This window comes from Cnephaeus nilssonii (assembly GCF_951640355.1).
Source record: "Cnephaeus nilssonii genome assembly, chromosome: X".
Taxonomy (NCBI): Eukaryota; Metazoa; Chordata; class Mammalia; order Chiroptera; family Vespertilionidae; genus Cnephaeus; species Cnephaeus nilssonii.
In genome coordinates this window covers 24638770-24662969 of record NC_137071.1, presented here as the reverse complement: position 1 = coordinate 24662969, position 24200 = coordinate 24638770, and the positions used below count along the sequence as shown (strand labels likewise).

The window sequence follows — 24200 nt, the reverse complement described above, 5'->3', positions numbered from 1 at the left end:
AACTAAATCTGGAGCAGAGTAACCTGAGGGACCATTACTCTGCTTGGTGGAGCCAGGAGGCATGGCTTTCGAGTAGGAATTTGATGTTAGGTTAAAGATGTTAAAGTTAATTTTTTTTAAGCACCGAGATACAGCATAAGTGATTAATCAGGTGAGTAACATGATGACATTTATAGTCAGGAATAAAACTCTGACATCAATGTAGAGAAACACACAGCAACAGATAATACAATTGGAAATAGGCAAAGGATGCAGGTTTAATCCCTGGTCAGAATAAGTGGAACAACAAATCGATGTCTGATGTCTGTTTGTCTGTCTGTCTGTCTCTCTCTCCCTCTCTCTTTCTCTCCATTCCTCTCTCTCTCTAAAAATCATTCAATAAATAAAAAAAGTAAAAAAAAAACAAATCTGTAATAGTTCAAGATAAGAGGTTTAGAGAACTTTAATGAGATGGTAACAGTGGAAATGAAGAAAAATACCAAAAAAAAATGTTCATGCTTACTATTGGAATATTCTGGGTAAGGGCTTCAAATGCTGGTGTTTCGAAATCAAATCTGGTCTCTGGACATTCATCACTCACCACGCCTTCAATGTAGTAGACGCGCACATCATACCTTGATGTCAACAAAATTTTACAAGGGTAGCGTCCAGGACAGAGAGGAGCAAATTTTAAAGCAACTGGAAAAGATCCTTCTGGAACTATCAAAATAATTGAAAAATAAAGTAATCATTTTAAATGGCCTAAATACTAAGATTATTTTTGGGGTAAAGCAACATTTAATATTATTGTATAATCTAGAAGACACTAGGTGATGCCAAAGTAACACACTACCCCTAAATCTTCAGGGCATAACAAGCAAGTTTATTTATCAGTAACAGATAGGTCATTGATAGGTCAAAGGAAGGTCTAATCCATAAAGTCACTTAGGGACCCATGTTGTAAAAGATAGCACTATGTTGCAGCACTACCATCAGAAATACCTCTTCTCCTTCCCTGACAGATCAGGGGAAGAGGAGTGGCTAGAAGTTTGCTCAAGGACTTTTCAGTACTCAGCCCCAAAATAACACATATTACATTTAGATGGCCAGAACCAGTCACACGGCTTTATCTAATTGAATGGGGACTGAGAAATGAGACAGAAATATGGAATATTTGGTAAGTATTATTGTTTCCCAGATTTCTATGACTTATGGGTGATCTGTCCCATAACAATCAAAATAATTTGCAACTTGACCAGCAGATAGAAATAATTTTTTCATAGTTAATAACCAAGGACAGTCCAATTAATACTCCTCATACACCTTGTTATAAAATTACCTTATGTTAATAGGTAATATCATTTCTTATGATGGGTAGGCTATCTATGCTGTTCCTTTCCTTCCAAGCAATATTACCTTTTCTCAGAAGATCAACATTTTCTTCTTCTCCATGAAATGACAAAGCAGTTATAAAAGATCTCTCAACCTTAAAGTAGGATGCAGTATAAGAACATAATACAAATTTCACTGCTTATGCCAACGTATTAATAGATGAAAAAGAAACTATAAAAATATATTTAGAATCCTAATTCTGCAAAGAATTTCTCACAAACCAAGAAAACAAATCCAGCTATCAACTAATGGACTAGACAAGTATTATGACATTAATTGGCTATAAATTTCATTGATTCACATTTAACACCTCAAATGTTAAAAAAGGCTAACTTGTTTTCAAATATGCTGAAGTTTGTACACCAAAAAAATTATTCACTCCTGCAAGAGCATTAACTGCTTTATATCTTTTTCAAGTAAATTGAGGATTTGTATGTGTGTGTGATAAGTTACATATTATATATTATATATTATAAAATATATTAGTTATATATTATATACCATATATTGCATATTGTATATCACTGTATATCAGATATTATGCATTGTGTATAATGTCATATAATATACTAGAGGCCCAATGCACGAAATTCGTGCATGGGGCAGGGGAAGTCCCCTCAGCCCAGCCTGCACCCTCCCCTATCCGGGACCCCTTGGGGGATATCCAACTGCTGGTTTAGGCCGGATCCTGTGGACTGGGCCTAAACCAGCAGTCAGACATCCCTCTCACAATCCGGGACCACTGGCTCCTAACTGCTCACCTGCCTGCCCACCTGATGACACCTAACTGCCCCCCCTGCTGGCCTGGTCACCCCCAACTGCCCCTCCTGCTGGCATAGTTGCCCCCAACTACACCCCCACTGGCCTGGTCACCCCTCACTGCCCCCCCACAAGTCTGGTTGCCCCCAACTACCCCCCCTGCAGGTGTGGTAGCCCCACGTAGCCTCCTGCTCAGTCATTTGGTCATCCCTCACTAACCCCCCTGCCAGCCTGGTCACCCCACACAGTCTGTTCAGTCGTCTGTTTGGTTGTTTTGGATGCGATGGTCACTTAGCCTTTTATATATATAGATATTAAAATACACTGTTAATGGATCGCATTTGAAATCTCTATCACATCTAAGCAAAGTCCAATATACTCAGATGGTCTAAGGAGGAAACAAAGTCTGTAAGAATGTTATTTTTATTCCTTCCTTTTCAAGTATAAATCAAATTTTAGAATAAACTTTCCTCTTGTCAAAAAGGACTCTAGGCACATTTTATAATCTGTTATTCACTGATGACTTTCATTCTGAATGAAGTGTTTGAGTTACAGCAACATCATTAGAACAAACCAGGTGAGATAATGATTTGATAAAAATCTGTTGCTTTAACAGAAATAAAGAAACCTCATTTTTTCTCTTGCATGAACAGACTGAAATGAAAATACTTAGATTAGATAATTTAAAGAAAATTAAACTGCATAGAAGAGGAATTTTAAGTAATTCAAAAGTAATTATTATTTTCATCAAAGATAAAGATTAACTAGCCATTTAATAGTAAACAACAATTGAAATGCACATGTTCAAGTATAAAGCCTCTATCAAAAGCTTTGTTATACACTGTTCCCTTTTCCCTAAGAATATTCATTTTCTAATGATACTGAGTAAAAAATGAAAGCCAAGGACATTCCGAAGTGTACATTTTCCAGCTCATGCAATGTTCATGAGCACAGACCCTGAGGAATGCACAGGGCCAGCCCCTCCCCCTTACAAGTCCAAAACAAATCCACTGTAAAGTAGAATTTGTGGAAAAGATGGTTCTATTTTTTAAAATATATTGATAAAACAATGTTTCTTTTCTTAAAACATAAAAAATAACTTAATTCAGGTAATAAACATAAACAAAAATATTATCACATATTATTAATAAGAAGTCGCTTCTAGATGAAGGTATTCATCAGCCAGTATCCACATTCCCTTATATATAAAATAGCAGAGGTAGAAACTATCTTGATTTTTAAAAATTTGGAAATTTTACTGGCCACATTGTGGCACCATACCATTATTCTCTTTTAGGGACATGTTTTCTCAAAGTCCTTTCCAATTCTGCACTGTAGCAGACACTACCAATGTCCTGCCATGTTGTCTTTCATTTAAATCTTCCCTGTAGGTTAAGGGCTTTATGAAAACCTGTGACATTCTTCTTGAGGGCTTCCTCTTGTCACACGAGGGAGCTCACATGGATCAGGCCAGAAGTGACAATGCCTGCAGCTGCAGTCTTCAACAAATAATATACCATATTGGTGAAAAATAACCCAGCTTCATTGTCTTTTGATTAGAATAACTCTGGGGTGAATTCTCTACTAACTCCTAGAGATTCCCAGTGAAATTGAGCCCAAATAACTCACTCTGGAAACTATTCATTTATACTGTGAATTGGCTGCATCTTCTTGCTGTCTCTCACTTTCTCACATTCTTACCTATGGTTCCTGAGATCATGTCTCAAACTATTGATCTCAAGACCTGGTCTCAGGGCCTCGAATTCCCCAACCTAACACACACCCTTAGATACAGGAAAAAGAGCTTCCTGTCCTGCGCCTCATGCTTTCTAGGGCCTTACTCTTCATCTCCTCTGCCATTGTCTCTCTGTATGTACAAAGGAATACATGAGCCCAAAGGGACAGGCCTACATGGAGCCCAGCCCCATCCATGTTCCAAGATCATGGGATGTCATAATTCACAATCTAAAGTGCTTTGATCCCATCTCCAGTGCTTACACAGGACTCTTTCCAATGTCAGTCCTCCCACTGTAAGATTCCTGGAATTGAAGGATAACTAAGGGATGCCTATTAAGGGGAAGATGAAGACCAATATTAATCATGTGAACTGAGGTACCCAGAAATTTGTACCCAAGAGCCATTATGGTACATGTCACAGTTGAAAGGAGGAAGACAATGAGATGAACACTAGGCCAGGGTCCACCTATCTGTGCTGTCATACTCTAGTGCAAAACTTGGATGAGGCCAAGAATTCTAAATTCAAACTTGGTTCTTTCAGGTTTGTATTTGTAAATGTAAAATGATAGAGTGTATTCTACTAAAAATGTTGTTAGTTTGATTTCTTTTTAAATGTATACATATAGTATATGGCTTCCATTTGAACTTTTGACCTGGGCATCACAACTATTGAGGTTCTGGACCTGTTCATTCCATCCCTACTCTACTCAGATGTAGCTCACCTGGGGCCTTTTCTTTACAGATGATCCTGGTAACTGTGGTATTTGCTAGGGTTTCATAATTAAAGGTAACCAAATACATCTAAATTTATCAAATTATAGTTACTGAAGAAAATAAAGGAACATAAGAGACAATCTTTCTAATGAAAGAATACTTAATTTTATATAACATTAGCTACTAGAAGTCAGTGTAATCTCAGTTTTTGAAATAATCCGAAAAAGCATTCTGTGCTCAGATCCTAGAATAGGTCGTGGTTATAACAATAAGTCAATACTGCTGTTTTAGTGAGCTATCCCTGCATAACAATTTATTTGCTCATGCTTCTCAGCCATCCCTCTTTTGGAAAAGCTTATCTGCTTCATGTGATATTGGTTGGACTCACTCATGAACTGGGACATCACCTGGAAATTCTGTCATGAGCTCTCTAAACTTCTATGAGATGAGCCTACTATTTTTCATATACTACAGAATTACCAGTAGCAAAAGGAGAGCCCTAATGTACAAATGGTTATCAAATATATAAAATATCTGCTTCCTTCACATTCCTTAATAATCCATTGGCCAAAGCAAGACACATAGCCAAAACCAGGATCAACAAGGGAGGAAACATTTACATAAAACATGCATATAGGCAGACAGGATCCAGTTGGGCTTTTACTGATACAATCTAACTTGTCTTAACTACAATGGAAGATATATGTATAACTAGTGAGGTGAAAGATGCAATCAACTGAGAGTTTAAAATCCTGTTTTCTAGACTGGCTGGCATGTTCAGTGGGTGAGCGTCAAACTATGAAGCGGGAGGTCATGGTTCGATTCTCGGTCAAAGCACATGCAGGGGTTGCAAGCTCAATCCCCAGTGGGGGCGGGGGGCGTGCAGGAGGCAGCTAACCAATGATTCTCTCATCATTGATTCTCTCATCATTGATGTTTCTATCTCTCTCCCCCTCTCCCTTCCTCTCTGAAATCAATCAAAATATATTTTAAAATCCTGTTTTCCAGCTTTACTTTCTCTCCTGCACTGTGTCACCTTGGGCAATGAACTTAGACTTTTTTTACAACTCAATTTTTCAATCTGTTAAAATCAAAGAGTGAGATTTGATCAGTAGCTTTCAAGCATTTTAGTTTTTGGTTTTGAGATCCTGTGTATGAACAATAACTAAGACAGAATCTCCACATATAAAACAAATTAACATAAAGGATAAAAAGCTAGAACTCCAATTCATGTCCACACCTCCATATAACCAAACCAAAGTACTTTAAAAGAATGCTAGGGCTCTATAGAATATAATTTGTTTAATCTATCTCTTAGGTTTCTCTGTGCATCAGAAATGTGAAGGAGGCTAAATATTATAGTGAATTTATCATTATCTTCCATAGTTAATTATTTAAGTATATTATTGGCAAACAACAGTCAAAAGTTCTTAATTCAGAAGATGATGTATCAAGAGAATGAACAGCTATATTTATATGAATTATTTTATATAAATTAATTTACAATAGATATTTATCTATTCTAAAATCATGTATGAGTATGTTTTCAGATAATTTTTTAGTGTTTTGCTAATCCCACTTTCAACTGCTACGGGAAAGTTTTAATCTAGACTTTTTTTTTTCTTATTCTATAAATAAGAAGACAAACACTTGCTAATTGGAATTTTATCCATTTTAGAAACTTTATTATGTTCTTATCAGCACATCTGCCTCATAAATACTCTGGTAAAGAGAGTGATAGATTCATTGTGTACTAACAAATGCTCATTACTGAGTTTCTTCATGTAATATCAAACACATGAAGTGTGCCATAGATTTCACATTAAAAAAAAAGAAAAGCATTCAGCAATTATAATATTAGAGTGTTTTATTTCTTTATTTAAAAAATATCTTTATTGTTGAGAGTATTACAGATACTCGCTATCTTTCCTCCCTTGACCTCCTCCACTGGTTCCTGCCCAGCCCCAGACCTTCACCACCCTATTGTCTGTGTCCATAGGTAATGCATATATGCATATAAGTTCCCTGGTTAATATCTTCCCACCACTCCCCACCTTCCCTCTGAGATTCATCAGTCTATTCCATGTTTCCATGCCTCTGATCCCCATTTTATTCATCAGTTTATTATCCTTCATTAAATTTCTTGTTCATTTATTTTATTTTTAGATTCAATTGTTGATAGATACGTATTTATTGCCATTTTATTTTTCATATATTTGATCTTTTCTTTTTATTCTCCTTCTTCCTCTTCTTAAAGAATACCCTTCAACATTTCATGTAATACTGGTTTGGTATTGATGAACTCCTTTAGCTTTTTTTTTTTTTCTTGTCTGTGAAGCTCTTTATCTGAGCTTCAATTCTAAATGATAGCTTTGTTGGGTAGAGTAATCTTGGTTGTAGGTCCTTGCTATTTGTCACTTTGAATATTTCTTTTTTTAAAAAATATATTTTATTGCTTTTTTACAGTGAGGAAGGGAGAGGGATAGAGAGTTAGAAACATCGATGAGAGAGAAACATTGATCAGCTGCCTCCTGCACACCCCCCACTGGGGATGTGCCCGCAACCAAGGTACATGCCCTTGACCGGAATCGAACCTGGGACCTCTCAGTCCACAGGCCAATGCTCTATCCACTGAGCCAAACCGGATAGGGCTCACTTTGAATATTTCTTGCCACTCCCTTCTGACATTGTCCCCTGACCAACTCCAAAGGGCTGAGAGCATTGGACTTCTCTCCCCCATTAAGTTTGTAAGTATTTGCAAGCAGAAAAGACGGCTCTTCAGTGCCCTGTCAGATTTTGCTGAAAGGCAATACCTGTACATCCTCGCAAATGCCCGGAAGCACAGGAAAAAGGCCACAGAAAGGTATCAAAGTACTGAAGTAAGGGCAGGAATTGCCATTATATTTTCCAGCACCGCCTAGTTAGACTTAAAAGGTACAGGAATACGTAATCAGATTGTGTTGGTCAGATCTAGTAAGGCCTTACTAATAATTTTCTGTCTGCTGGGCCTCTCAATTATTAGGAGATATATAATAAATTCTCCCACTCTAATTGTGTATATGTTCGTTTTTCTTCCACATGTGCCAATTTTTACTTTATACATTTAGAAATTATGTGGTTAGGTGAAAAAAAGTTTGAAATTATTCTGTACATTAGATTATTCTTTTTGCATTAATACTTTTATTTGCCTTAAAATTCACTTATTCAAATATTAATATATTTATGCCAGATATATTTTTTTAAATACTTAGTATAGGCTTTTGGATATTTTACCAGGTAATTTTATAAAAAGTATAACGTTGCCTTTGAGTTTCCATTGTGAAAATATTAACTTTCCTAGTTTAGCCAGTGTGTGTGTGTATATATATATATATATATATATATATATATATATATATATATCCTGATTAATTATATATTTGTGTTTAATATTTCGTTTTGTTTCTCTTTACTATATCTGTTCTTTAGTTCTCTGTTCTCTGTTTTTATATTCTATTGAGCTTATCAAGTTTTCTTTATTTCCTTTTATGCATTTTACTGGTTTAGAAATTATATATTAATTCTCTATATTTTTTTGGTTTTCCCAAATTTTCAGCATTCTTATTTTATATTAAAACTAGGGGCCTGCACTTTCTCACAGTCCGGAACCCGAGGGGTCCTTAGCACTACTGCAGAGGCAGGAGAGGCTCCCACCACCACCTCTGTGCCAGCTGTGAGCCCAGCTTCTGGCTGAGCAGAGCTCCCCACGTGGGAGTGCACTGACCACCAGGGAGTAGCTCCTGTGTTGAGTGTCTGCCCCTGGTGGTCAGTGCACAACATAGCGACCGGCCGTTCTGCCATTCGGTCGGTTTGCATGTTAGGGTTTTATGATATAGGATGTCTTAAAATAGCTCAAACCTGTTCTCTCCAAATATAAGAATCTTACATTGCCTATAACCTATTCCTTATTAAATTAAAATTACTGTCTAGTGGTTGATTTTTCTTTGTTTTTATCATGCTTGATTTATTTATTATTATTTCCATAGCCAATGCTAATTGAAATTTACCCACATTACTGATTATTTTATTAACCACTGTTCTTGGATCCAAATTATTTCTTCTGAATTCACCTTCCTTTATCCATAAGTCAATCCTCCAGTTGTTTTTATAGCAAATATCTGTGAGTTTTATATCATCTTAATTTCATTGTTGGATTGAAAATATTTTTATATCAACTTTATTCTTGAGTGGCAGTTTACTGGGATTTAAAAATCTACAATGTCAGCTAATTTGCTTCAGCACTATAATTCCATTGTCTTCTGGTTTCCATTGTTATTACCAGTAATTCTGCCTTAAGTATAATTTTTTGTTCCTGTGAAAATGTCTTTTTCTTTTGTTTTTCACAATTTCTTGTCTTTGCCATTAGATTATTACACTATAACACATTTAGGTGTCACTCTTTTATTTTCTAGCATTAATAAAATTGTGTATGCCTTTTCTTTTCTTGTTTGCTCCTATAAATAGTAGAGGGTTACATTTCCTAGGCGGTCACTGTACAGAGTCCCATTCCCCATTAAATTTGCAATGATTTCTCAGATCTAAATGTGGAGGTAGCTCAATGCATGCCCTTGAGCCAATTTCCTGCATCAAAAAATTATCCAGTTATTAAGATGTAGGCAGGATGTTTTCTTACATTCACTGGCAGTTTTCAAATAATCTAGGTGACAATTTAAATTTTAGAAAATTGCATTATCTTCCTGCTATGGATTAACTCTAACCCCACCAAAAACATTCAGCACAAAAAAAGTTGGACTCTTCCCATCTCTGCCACCAGCACCTGATTCCACATATCCTTGATAGAATGATGGTCCTCCACATTTTCCCCTCCAGTTATAGTCATTTTAAGTCCAGGGAAGGGGGTTGCCTTTACAAGAGGGATGCAAACAAAGAAGTATTGATGAATGGCCATCTTGAAAATTATTTCACATATATTCATTCATTAAGAAAATATTTTAAAACCTCTACTATGTTCCAGGAGGGATGCAATAAGGAGGCAGCTTCCTAGTTTTCTGGTAGGTGCAGATAATAAATTTCTTAGGAAAAGGCAGATTTTGGAACTAGACTGTTTGCTTTTTATAGCAAAATTATGTTTTAATTGAGCATGAGTCTGCAGAAGCTATTCAATGTGTTTTCCAATCGGGCCACAACAGCTTAGTAATCATTTGGGAATTTCTCATAGGATTTATGTAAATGGGTAACTGTTATCTTTTCTTTCCATTGCCATTGAATTTTTGAATTTCTATATGTCTTCATGGATCATTTAATGGAAAATTAAGAGAGAGCTTATCATGGAGTTGTAGCTTGACAGTATTCTAAGTGAGAAGTTTTCATTTTTATATAATTTTTTAAGAAGATAAAATTTCCAAAAGAAAAGAACTAAAATAAGATTTTGCTTTCTAATTAATCCCTCTGTGGGGAAGGAAGCCAGGGATTGCTGGTAGCAAATTAACTTTGTGCTCCCTAACTGGTTTGGCTCAGTGGATAGAGCGTTGGCCTGCAGACTGAAAGGTCCCAGGTTTGATTCCAGTCAAGGGCATTTACCTTGGTTGTAGGCACATCCCCAGTAGTGGGTGTGCAGGAGGCAGCTGATCAATGTTTCTCTCATTGATGTTTCTAACTCTCTATCTCTCTCCCTTCCTCTCTGTAAAAAATCAATAAAATATATATTTTAATTAAAAAAAATAACTTTGTGCTTTGCAATTTCAAGTCTGAATACCAGAAACTTTATCTGTCGTATCCTATATAATAAAAGGCCAGCGACCATAATGGTGTAATGACCAGAACAACCGATGGACGAGTCGCTATGAGGTGCATTGACCACCTCTCAGTCTCTCCCCCCAGCCCACAGGCTCTGATTGCTGGATGGCCAATGGGGAACCACGGGGAACTGGGGTGGGTGGTGGGGGGGCAGGACTGGGGATTGGCGAGCAGGCAGAAGGCAGAACTCTTGGTCCCTCCCCCAGGCCCGCAGGCTCCAATAGATCACTAGATGGCGAACAGAGAACCAGGGTGGGTGTTGGCAGCGGGGTAGGACTCGGGATGGCCCTAATTGCAGGCTAAGCTTAGGGACCCTACCTGCACATGATTTTGTGTGCTGGGCCTCTAGTATTAAAAATAAAATGTTTGGAAGAGAGTTGATTTTAAGTTCTTGCATATTGATTTACTAAGTGTGCAAATTAGTTTGAATGAGCTGTTAGCAAGCCAAAAAACAGCATATTCTCTAGAACTTAAACTAGGAGGAAAGGCTTCTACAGTTTTTTATTAAATGCCTCTTTAAATGTATTATTGCATAGCATGTGTTCACCTTTGAAGACCTGTACAAAGAAGACACTGTTTAAAAGTTCGCTTTCTTTTTTTGGCAGGATCTATATCCATAGAAATAAAACAATGAAAGGCAAAGTAAGGTATTTATCTAACTAAAAATATCTTACATTAAAATTATGAGACTAAAGAATATACAAAGTCTCTAATATTACGATTGTGTAGACTAGGTTATAACAAATTATTAACTGAAAGTATATTTTCTTTGATAATACAGGACACAGTCATTTCTCATTATTGCATGGTGCAGCATAGAAAGAGCCTGGAACTTGCAAAAAAATAAAACCAAAACCCTCAAATGTTAGGACAGGACACATTGGCAACTGAACAAGCTGTAAATTATGACTGTGGGAGGACACATAGGGGAGGGCACCCAGATGAGAAAGACATATTAGTCAAACAACAGTTATGACTGAGATTTTTAAAAGTCAGAAGTCAAATGATAATCAGTTACTTGGCCTAGAGAAAAGAGGAACTAGGTCAGGTTGATGTCAGAGGCTAATTGCAGTCAAGAAAAGCCCCAAGATCCTAAGTTCAGGGACAAGATTTTTGTTGGAGGGTCTTGGGATGCCTACAGCAAGATGGATAACAGACAGGTAAAGCATACCAGTGCCCAGGGAGGGAGTCTGGCAACCACAAGCTTGGGTTTTAAGATATAGAATAGAATCTTATACCTGTACTAGACCAGATTATGGGAACATATGAATAAGAAGCCAGCACTGCCGGATTTTATGCTGAAATAGAACTCATGTGAGTGCAAAGATAACACAGGGCGACTGGCGGTCAGAACAGATGGGCTACTGGATCCCAGGTCTGCAATGAGAACTGGCTCAGGGCCTGGGATGATGCACTTCAACAGAGAATGTAGGGGAAAAGGAAAAAAACTGAATATTGTCTACATTGAAAGCTGCTGACAATGTAGCTAGTAGAATTCTTTAAAATATTGACAGTAAGACAACACTGTGGTATGAGATATATTTTATGTGCTTCCTGAGAGTCCCCTAATCCCACCACATCTGTCAACCTCAACCTCTTGCCCTACCCTCCAGGTTTCTATGACTGAGAATGGCCTGTAACTTCCTTCAGAACTAAGGGAGCCAACCCCTTGGCTGCTGTGCCACAGACAGGTAGAGAATTCCAGCTTCTCTTGCCATGGTACGGCATGGTACCTGGCAGTCCATGGGGCCAGAGAATGCCACCTTGCCACCTAGGACCATGATTCCCATGGTGTAAAATCAAGCAAACAAGACAGGTAACAGGAGGTGAACATGCAGATCAAATTCTTTTCCTTCCTCTGTCATATTGATTGCTCAGAGGCCTTCCTTTTCAAATAGCTTTTCAAAAATGACACCTGCTGAATGATCTGTTGAAGCATGTGCCACTCATGAAGGTAATTGGTGGACACTGAGGTAGCAGCTCATGCATGATTCCTTGCTTTGCTTCCAGTTCTTCCCTTCCTTGTTTCTCTTTTTTCTCACTCTCATTGCCCTGAACCTGCATCTCCCAAGTAAAGCATGACTATTTCATTCTAGCCTCAGGCTTCATTTTTTAGGGAACTAAAACTAAGACAATTACTTACCTAAAAATAAAGGACAGTGTGACCACTTTATCCAGCACTGTATAATGCAAACAGTGATAGACAAAGTATTTAGTAAACTATAGTGCTTACTCAGGAGACTTGATGTGACCTCTCCCTTCCGTGGCCTCCTGAATGGACTTAGATTTTCTGAGCCTGACTTTCTCCATTTGTAAAACGAAGACAGCTATGGTGTGCAGCAGTGCTTCCCCAACTCTAACATGTGGATTAACTATGACAGTGATCTGGAGGGGAACTTTTAAAATACAGGTTCCTAGACCTCTACCAACCTGGGAATGATTCCACAGGTCTAGAGTAGTCATAGAATCTGTACTTTGTCAAAGGTACCCAGGTGCCACTGACGTACATACAGCCAGGGTTAGTAAACACTGGCAATGTGGAAAGAACATAGACTTTGGATTCTAGTTTTCTGAATCCACTTTTATTTATAAGTGTCACAAACCCCACTGAAACAAGCAGGAGCAACATATGTGATTTATTGGCATGTACAAAGGGAATGACCACCTTTACAATGACAGCATCCAGAAATCATGAGATGTCATCATTCTTTCTCTGCCTTTTGACTTGGCTTTTCTCTGTGGTGACCTGATTCTTGGAGACTCACTCTCCTTGTTTACCCTTGCTTATCCTATCAGCTTAGCCAACCTGGCAGAAAAAAAATAAAAAGCCATCCCTTGCCCAAAACGGACTCTCCTTGAATAAACTATGATCAACTCAAGCCCTGAAACAATTTCTGTAACCAGGTAAATAAACACCCCAATAACCTGAAAGCTAAGTAGATAAGCACTTGGCCATTTGAATTGCAGATCAGGATTATTATATGTCCAATTGCTGTCATTTCCACTAAACTCTATGAATCCCTTAAAAAAAAGTTGAGTGAATGAAACCCTTTTAAATCTTCAATAAAATATAATAATATTTCTAAAAAATAAGTTTTTAAAAATAATAAAACATATTAAAGAATGGAAGAGGCACAAATATTACATTTAAACTAGCAATTCTTATGAGAAGTAATTAAATGAAATGCAACACAGCTTAGATGTGGATACAGATATAGAGTACCAACTAATTTATTTTTATATATAAGATCACATGTAGGATGCCCAGGAAAGTCAATCCAAGCTATCAATCCTTCACAGAAATTCTTTCCTAATTTTTCCAGTAAGCATTTTCAGTTCTGTCTCTTCATATTTAATTTTGTCAGAATCACACAATTATAGCTCAATTATTCTGGTAATGATTTATATATTATTTTATAGCATGCACCTCAAAAATCACGATGCTAACTACAAATCTAAAAGTCTGTTTTTCTGAGAAGTATCTAGGACATCGGTTGGAAATAAAATGAGAAGAAAAACATGACATTTCTAAAAAGGATTTCAGACAGAATGGAGAAACTCAGTGTTCTAATCGGGTTATAACCTCCATAGGTGGGGCAAAGAAAGAACTGGAGAATAGTTATCCTGAAATGGAAAGAGATGGGAGGGACATTATCAGCAGTTCAATCATTTGGCCACCATAGAGGCTGCTTGGGCTGAGGCCAGATTACAAGAGTACATGACTCAATTTTCTGACTCAGCCAAGGAATCTGTGAGCAGTGACATGATATATCATTGTCAATTGAGGACAATCCTTTAATCAATAGGACTGGCCCTGTACCCAGATGTGTGATTAGGGAAGGAGAACAAAAGATTCAGTTATTGCCCCAAAACACATTCTCCAAATCTATTCCATATCCATCACTGAGATTAGGATACAAAGCATTACAGAAAGCTCAGTAATCAATAAAATATAAATCTCAATGGTGATGTTAGCATAGGTAGCTAGATATTAATAAAGGAAGGGAACAAAAGGAATTAGTCATTATTAAGCATAATCAACTGGGGAGCATGAGCCTGCTTGCTTCACCAGGAAATTATAGCTTCACACTCCCCAAGGAACCATCAGACATTCCCCAAAGATGGAATAGAACAATAAAGAGGGAGATAAGCACATGCACAATTGGAGCCAAGATGGCAACCTCAGAGGCCTGTCAGTCTAGTCTGGGGAAAAAAATAGATTGGCTAGAAGGTGGGCCCAGTACAAGCCTGCAAAAGCTTGGGAAATTGATTGGTTATTTTGAAAAAGTTCTTGGTCCTTCCCAAGCCTGAGATAATATAATCTCAGGAACAAAGCCTTCTCTCTCTCTCACCCAGTAACACTCCTTCATGCATTCTCTCTCCATAATAACCATATGGCCCTGGCAGCCAGGCAGACTCCAAACACAGGCTCCAAGCCAGAGTCTGGGTACAGCAGCACTGCAAAGGATCACAGCCGGGATCCAGGAACAAGCTACATGGACATGGACTGAGACTACTCATGTCAGACCAATGGCATAGAATCGCTGGACATTGGACCTATTTCTGATCCAGATTTTCCATGGCGGAAGGGACAGAGATAGGACATTGAAAATTCAGGGGAACTCCTATGATTTTGCATCTGATGCTACAAATAAATCTTATTATTGGACCTTATCCTCCTTTGTGAGTTGCCTAGAATGTTTTTCTTGCAACACTGCAAAGAATCCCACTTCCACTGGCAACAGTCAGACCTTGACATTTGTAGATAAGGTATTCATGATTTACCTTTTAAGTGCCCGCTCACCCATCAATCACTGAAACTAACATCATTCCTCTTTGCATTCCATCACCAGATCTCTCTTTTCTTAATTTAGATCCAGATATGCTTCTACATGAAATCAAATGGTTAGGTGCAATTGGGGCAGCTTTTTACAATTAGGAGGTTCCTCTGAGGAAAACCAGGATTATTATTTCCTTTAACAAGAATTATCATCACAGTGTCTGTCATATTTACTAAAACATAAAAGATAAAGATCAATATGTTTTAAGCATGAAAGAGAAAATAAAAATTCTCTAAGATTCTAATTTTAATGGTAAAATAAGGAAAATTGCCAATGTAAGAATGATAAATAGTCATAGATTAATGCTGAAAAGATGACTTCAAAAATTTTCATTGTGTTTTATTACACCTGTGTGTAATAGTACAAAAGAATGTGCCACTAGTTAACATTCATTGCATTAAAAGAATTATTACAATTTCTCACAAACTTAAATATAAAATTCTGTTTCAGACACTATTTTTCTACTGACTTTTATGTTTTTAAAACAAAAATAAATTTTATACTGTTCACCAAAAAATATAATGCCATAGCAGTGACAAGCAAAATCAGATTTTCTAAACTATGTAAGTTTAGAAAGATTAACTTACTTAGTTTCATGATTTCTAAGTTTCACTATAATAAAGTTCTATGCCTTAAATTTAATACACCTCAATTAAAATCCCTTTTGAACTCCTATTCATGAAAACACAAAATGCATTCATAAAATAAAATTGCACCTTTATTTTATTTTTCTGAAAAATAAATAGTGACTATTATACTAGAACCTTCAGGTACTAGAAGAAAGAGTGATCAAACAGGGGAAGAAGACCACGTGATTATTTACAGTTAAATATTATGTGGGTAAAAATAATTGGTTTAAATATAAATGGCTGAGAGTTATGAACAAAGAGTTATGAACAATTACACACATCTAACATGTCAATTTAACCACTAACAATTGGTAGACGATTTGAAATTAAATACCAGAGGCTAAACACCTTTTACTGAAACAATATTACTGAAGTCAAAATTTAGATCAAATTCTCATGTGGCTAGTCATAATTCTCTATGCTACAACCACTTATAGAACATCTAAGTAACTAGTTATCAAAAAAGTAATAACCAGAGTTACAAGACAGAATGAAAGAACGAACCACAGAAGAGTGGGAACCATACTGAAAATGCAATTCAAAGCATGTGGCCCAAAGATGGCTGGCAAACACTAGGGACAATTTTCCACCATCAGAGTTCTAAAAGGCAGAGACCTTTTTTATTGTGTTCACTGCTCTACCTCTGGTGCCTAAACACTGCTTGTACACAGTAAGCTCTCAATAAATATTTGTTGAATAATGTGACCCATCATCTGGCATCTTAATTAAAGGGGCTGAGGATATATGTTCAAGATAGGATTCTGCCACTAACTACTTGATTCTAGTTCATTTACTTAATTCCTCTGTTTAATTTCCTCATCAATAAATTGTGGACATTGAAATAAATCAGTGGTTTTCAAACTGCATTTATCGGAGCCCCAGCCTTATGAGAATCTGCTTTGAACCACTGCTGGGGATACAACAGGAGGTGGGGAAGGGCAAGCAGACAGCAGAGTTCTGGAGTATCTTCTCTGGTTTTGAACAGAGAAGCCTTTACATTAATCTAATTTACATATTGTGTGATTCATAATATTTCAACCGCCTCCCAAACATCTATTGATATTGGGATTTTTAGACAGTTTTTTTTTATTGATTTTGAGAGAGAAAGAGAGAGAGAAACATTGATTAGTTGTTCCACCTATTTATGCATTCATTGGTTGATTCTTGTATGTGCCCTGACCAGGGATCGAACACACCACCTTAGCACATAAGGATGATGCTCTAACCACTTGAGCTACCCAGACAGGGAATATTATTATTGTTAATACACTCAATCAATGGGTCAAGAAAAAATCTGGAGAAATTAGAACATACTTTAATATTAATGAAAATGAATATAAATATAAAAATTTATGGGATTCAGCGAAAGCAGTGCTTAAGGAAAATGTATAGCTATGAATGCCTATAACAAAAAAGAAAAAAAATCTGAAATCAATAACCTAAAGAATAAACCTTCTACTTTAAGATATTGGAGGGTTGGGGGGGGAAGAAGAGCAACCTAAAGAAAGTAGAATAAGCCTTAACCGGTTTGGCTCAGTGGATAGAGTGTCAGCCTGCAGACTCAAGGGTCCCAGGTTCAATTCCGGTCAAGGGGATGTACCTTGGTTGCAGGCACATCCCCAGTAGGGGGTGTGCAGGAGGCAGCTGATTGATGTTTCTTTCTCATAGATGTTTCTAACTCTCTCTCTCCCTCTCCCTTCCTCTCTATAAAAAAATCAATAATATATATATATATTTTAAAAGAAAGTAGAATGAAAAAATAATAAATATTAAAGGAAAAATTAATGAAATAGCAAAGAAAAAGCTATACTAGAGAATATCACTGAAACAAAAAGCTAGTTCTTTGTAAAGATCACCTAAATTAAAAAACTGCCTAATGGACCCTCCCCCCCAAAAAAACACACTCAAATTTTAGACTCAAAAATAAAAGTAGGGGCATTATTTTTGCCTTTCAGATATAAAATTAAATATGAGAGAATGCTGTAAACAATCAGAAGTCAAAAATTAGATCACTTGCCTGGTCAGTGTGGCTCAGTGTTTGAGTATTGACCTATGAACCAGGAGGTCATGGTTCAATTCCCGGTCAGGGCACATGCCCAGGTTATGGGCTCAATCCCCAGTAGGGGGCGAGCAAGAGGCAGCTGATAGATTATTCTTTCTCATCATTGATATTTCTATCACTCTCTCCCTCTCTCTTTCTTTCTCTGAAATCAATTTAAAAAATTAGATAACTTAAATGGCACAAACTAGAAATAGATGGGAACTTCCTCAACCTCATAGAGTGCATCTATGAAAAACCTACAGCTATCATGACACAATGATTAAAGACTGGATTATTTATCCTAAGTTCAGGGAAAAGACAAGGATGTACCCTCTTATCATGTCTATTTAATGTTGTCATAAAGTTATTAACCTGATAAATTAGGCAAGGAAAAGAAATAAAAACAATTTATTTCAGAAGGGAATATATAAGAACTAGAGGCCCAGTGCATGATTGAATCATGCACGTGTAGGGTCCCCTACACGCTTTCGCTTTTGATCACGGGGGAGCTGGGTGCCTGTCCGCTGGTGCACCAGGCCTTTCAGAAGCCTCCGGCGTGGTGGAGGCTTCTGAAAGGCCTGGTGCACCAGCGGACAGGCACCCAGCTACCCCGCTTTCGATGGTCCGCGGTGGGACGTGAGATCGCTACTCCAGAGGCGCCTTCTGTGCCGCAGCACAGCCGTGGCGCAGACGCTGAGCTCGAGCCGCCGCTGGCAACGCGAGCTCAGAGTCCCGCTGGCCCAATCAGCCACCCCGGCCACCCCGAGTCCCGCCCCCCCGTGCCTCCTGGCCAATCGCGGGCATAGCGAAGGCACGGTCAATTTGCATATTTGTCTATTATTAGGTAGGATATCTCTAGATATATATGACATTATCTTGTATATAAAAAATCCTAAAGAACTCAGTATTAGAATTTTAAAAATCCAGCTTTAAAAAATCAGTTCTGCAAAGTTGTATAATATAACCTCAGTATTAAAATCAATTATATTTCTATACATTTGTAATAAGTAATACAAGTAAGAAATTAAGAAAATTACATTTACAGTGTCAGCATAAAGAATAAAATACTTAGTAATATATTGAAGAAAAGAAGTACAAGACTTACACTGTTAAAACTATAAAACTGTCAAAAATTAAGGAATATCTTTGGAGAAAAAGAGAAAAAACACTGCATGGTCATGAATCAGAAGACTTAATATTGTTAAGATGACAGTCCTCTCCAAATTTATCTATAGGTTCAATGCAATGCTCAACAGAATTCCAGATGGCTTGTTTATAAAAATTGACAAGTTGATTCTAAAATCCATATGTAATTGTGAGGATATATGAATGAAAACAATATAATTTCAAAAGAATAATGTAGCAGGACTTCACAATTTCTGATTTCAAAACTTACTACAAAGAAACAGTAATTTAACAAATGTCATGTGGCCCTAACAGGTTTGGCTCAGTGGATAGAGCGTCGGCCTGCGGACTGAAAGGTCCCAGGTTCGATTCCGGTCAAGGGGCATGTACCTTGGTTGCGGGCACATACCCAGTCAGGGGTATGCAGGAGGCAGCTGATCTATGTTTCTCTCTCATCGAAGTTTCTAACTCTCTATCCCTCTCCCTTCCTCTCTGTAAAAAATCAATAAAATATATATTAAAAAAATAAATAAATAAAAATAAAAATAAAAAATGTCATGTGGATAGATATACAGAACTATAGGATAATATAGAGAATTAAAAATAAAAAAAATGTATCTATGGTCAACTAATTTTAATAAGGGTGCCAAGATCATTTAATGCACAAACAATAGTGTATTCAGAAATGGTGAGGACACTGGTAGATAGCCACATGTAAGTTGGACCCCTACTTCAAACAATATACAAATGGTAACTAAAAGTGGATCAACGATCTAAATGCAAGAACTAAAGCTATAAAAATATTAGAAGAAAACAGAGGTTTAAATTTTCATGGCCTTGAATTTGGCAATGGAGTCAGAGATATAATATCAAAAGCAAGAGCAATAAGAACAAAAAATATAAATAAATTTAAAATCATCAAATTTTAAAACTTTTTGCTTGAAAGGATACTATCTAGAGAGTGAATAGACAACCAATAGAATGAGAAAAAAATATTTGCAAATCATTTATCTGAGATTATTATATTTAGATTATAGACAGAACACTTGCCACTCAATGATAAAAAGAAAACCCAACTTTAAAAAATGGGCAAATGGTCTGAATAGACATTTTCAAGATGGCTAATACACATGTGGGAAGATGCTCAACACATCAGATCTCTTAGGAAAGCAAAGTGAACAGGTTATCCTGTACCTTATGGTTTTTAACCATTATTTTAAATATAGAAATATTTTATATAACACAAAGCCATAGGAAAATATCAAATGAAAACTTAACAAAACCCTAATTAGCAATACTATAAGTTAGAATCCATGTCACATTGCCCTAATTAAAATATATATATATATATATATATATATATATATATATATATATATATACTTATTTTATTATTCACCAGCTTGGAAATAAGCAAAAGAAAAATTAAATTAACTTTACTATTAAACTATTTAGTCACATTGCTTATATCTCATCACTTATATTAAATAATGTATTAATATTCTATTAAATCTTACTCCTAAACACAAATAAAAATAGACACCAGGAGACCAAGATTAAGTACTCAACTAATAAAGACTCTAGTCCATATCAAAGATAAATTACTCATAAGTGGTATTGTTCTCCTTTGACATGTTCTTAATGTCAACATCCCTCCTATCCTTTAGAGCCAGCCTAAGCCTCAACTCCAGAACAACTTCTACAACTAAGTTCACTGTTAAAGCAAGAGTTCACCTTTCTCAAAGTGCACTTACTATCTTTATCAGATAGGTATTCTTTAACAAAGATGTCTACAAATTTTATTACCAGTAACTTAGCACCCAAAGTCAATACATAACTTAGATTACTGTTATGAAGTTTGTTGGTTTCTTATAACACATATTATTATTCAATAATTAGCATTTATGGCCCTGGCCGGTGTTCTCAACAGTTAGAGCATTGACCCATGCACCAAAGGGTCGCGGGTTCAATTCCTGGTCAAGGGCATGTACCTGGGTTGCATGTTCGCTCACGGGCCCAGGTCAGGGTACATGTGGAAGGCAACCAGTTGATGTCTCTCTCTCATTTTGATGCTTCTCTCTTTCTCTCTTCCCTCCCTTTTACTCTCTCTCTGAAAAGCAGTGGAAAAAAATATCCTCAGGTGAAGATAACAAAAAATAATAATAATTGTTATATATGTAGCTAAACTATCTTTACAATTATATTATGAACATCCCTATTAGTAGAGGTAATCTTTTTATTTTATTTTATAATTTCACAGTACCTGCAATGGTGCTAGATATTGCATTCCACACTTTAGTGATTACCTTTTTTAATTACAGGTTTAAGTCCTTTAGCTTGACGTTCCGGATACTGAGGAATGTGGATTTCCTTGGGGACATAAAAATATCCTGGAAGGCTTACTTCTGTTGCATATAAAACGGACTTAGGCTGCTTTAACTTTGAGATATTAAAAAGCATACAAGTCTGCAAATAAACAGAAAGAAAATTTGGAATGTAATTCTCTTACCTTTTAACTCTAAAACACCAAAGAGAACATTACCTATTTAGACTCTATATTTGGGGGAAAATCAATCAAGGAGTTGAATTTGTTCATTTTTTAGATACATTATTATTTAATTGGGGGGAGACAACACTAACCCGTTTCATAGAATTAATGGAGCCATCCTTTATTGAGAGATGCTGAGTGTCCCCTATTCTAATTCTTTCAGTGTTGAGGAATCCATTGCTTCAGGAAGGAACCATTCCATTGGTGAACTGCATTGAGAAAGTACTTTCCTCCTTAAATTGGTCCCTGTGTACCTTAACATCTACCCATCAGTTCAAGTTCTCATTAGCAGTACACTTAGTCTCCTTTCTTATGCTAGTGACAATTTTGTGGGGGAAAAGACAGAAATAAATATACAGACACATATAAAGCAAAGTCCTGCCCCTCTAGAGACCTCCAAACATATCTTTTAAATAAGATTGATAGTTTTAGTACTTTCAACCATCCTATCTAATAAAAGAGTAATATGAAAATTAACCATCACTGCTACACCCACCAGACACACCCACCAGCCAATCAGGAGTGAGTATGCAAATTAACCCCAACCAAGATGGCTGTGGCCACAGAGAGAGCAGGAGGGAGGCTGGGTTTCCCTGGCGATGCAGGAAGCCAAGCTTCTGCAGCCCTGGCCTGTCTTGGCCTCCGCTTAAGGCTACAAAATTTCAATTATAGAAGATACATAAATCCCAACAGAAATGGCTGCTGCCACAGAGCGAGCAGGAAGCTTGGCTCTGCTCCAGGCTACAAAGTTTCAATTGTAGAAGATAAATAAATCCCAGATACCAGGGCCTCCGTTTGGGTCACCGGGGGGCATGGCCAGCCTGCAAACCACCACAGGCCCCTTTCCCAGGCCGTCCCACATCCCAGGGGAACCCCCACCCTGATCTGGGACACCTTTCAGGGCAAACTAGCTGGCCCTCACCCATGCACCAGGCCTCATTCCTATCTAATAAAAGAGTAATGTGCAAATTGACCATCACTCCAACACACAAGATGGCTGCCCCCATGTGGTCAAAGAGCCTGCCCCCATGTGGACACAAGATGGTCACCACAAGATGGCCAGCAGGGGAGGGCAGTTGGGAGGGACCAGGCCTGCAAGGGAGGGCAGTTGGGGGTGATCAAGCAAGCCTGCAGGGGAAGGTAGTTAGGAGTGACCAGGCTGGCAGAGGAGGGAAGTTGGGTGTGACCGGGCCTGCAGAGAAGGGCAGTTGGGGGGGGGGGGGTCCCAGGCCTGCAGGGGAGAGCAGTTGGAGGGGACCAGGCCTACAGGGGAGGGCAGTTAGGGGTGAGCAGGCCTGCAGGGGAGGGCAGTTAGGGGCTAACAGGCTGGCAGGGGAACAGTTAGACATCAATCAGGCTGGCAGAGGAGTGGTTAGGGGGTGATCATGCTGGCAGGCAGAAGCGGTTAGGGGCAATCAGGAAGGGAGGCAGGTGAGCTGTTGGGAGCCAGCAGGCCTGGATTGTGATCAGGCCTAAACAGGCAGTCAGACATCCCTTGAAAGTCCCAGATTGGAGAGGGTGCAGGCTGGGCTGAGGGACACCCCCCCCCCATGCACGAATTTTGTGCACCGGGCCTCTAGATAATTATATAATGTAGATTACAACTCACCCCCAATACATATGCTACTCAAGACACAATTGAGTTCAATACTGTGCTTCCTAAAATAGAACACTGAAGAGAAACCCAGCTCTCTGTGTGTGAACCAAGCATGGCAGAGCCCAGAGGTAGGCAACCATTTATTTTTATCTTAATGCTCTACTACTAACAACATAGTACTGACCAAAGGTTAGACTAAGCTTTCTTGGAGCCAGACTACCCACACTTAAATACCCCAACTCTAAGTAAACTTGACCAGGTTATTAACCAAAGCCACAAAATCATCACTTGTAAAATCTATAATGATAAAAGGGTAATATGCTAATTAGACTGGGAGTCCTTCTGGATGTCCTTCCAGATGAAGCCAGGGCTGCAAGGGAAGCCTGGGTCCCAGATGCTAGAGGCAAGTCGGTGCCGGCAGCTATGGGAAGGAAGGCCTACTCATGCACAAATTTCATGCATCAGGCCTCTAGTATGGGTTATAATAGTACACACTGTCCATCTCTGGTGTATTTAAAGTATAAACAAATGCCAGGTACTTGGAGCATATTTTAAGAATTCAATAAATATTGGCTATCATTATCATCATTGTCATCATCACCATCATTATCATCATCATCACCATATCATTACTCATCAAAAATAAATATTAATGTCTTTAGCAATTATCTCATTCACTGGGTTCATCTATATATATAAAAGCCTAAGCGACTGAACAACCGAATGACCGGTCGACCAGTCACTATGACGCACACTGACCACCAGGGGGCAGACACTCAACACAGGAGCTGCCCCCTGGTGGTCAGTGCAGTCCCAGAGTGGGAGTGCCACTCAGCTGACTGACGGGCACCAGAGGCAGGGCTCATGGCTGGCGAGTGCCGCTGTGGTGGTATGAGCCTCTCCCAATCAGGACTGATGGGGCACAAGCCCAAAGCAGGCACAGTGGGGACAGGATGAGTGGAAGTGGCAGGCAGGAGCAGCAAGCGTCATTGGACTGCTGGGTTTCAGCCTGATCCCCACAGGCCACGCTGAGGGACCCCTC

At 38.0% G+C, this 24200-nt stretch overlaps 1 protein-coding gene across 1 annotated transcript in view; it reads right to left on the bottom strand.

The window, feature by feature from the left end:
• CFAP47 (cilia and flagella associated protein 47) overlaps positions 1 to 24200 on the bottom strand; it is a gene marked incomplete at both ends in the record, with an annotated part of 486291 nt that overhangs the window by 130200 nt on the left and 331891 nt on the right. Inside the window, 2 exons of the mRNA XM_079765682.1 lie at positions 503 to 699; positions 21320 to 21479. Coding sequence (XP_079621808.1) covers positions 503 to 699; positions 21320 to 21479 — 357 coding nt within the window. The remainder of the gene's footprint in view (positions 1 to 502; positions 700 to 21319; positions 21480 to 24200) is intronic.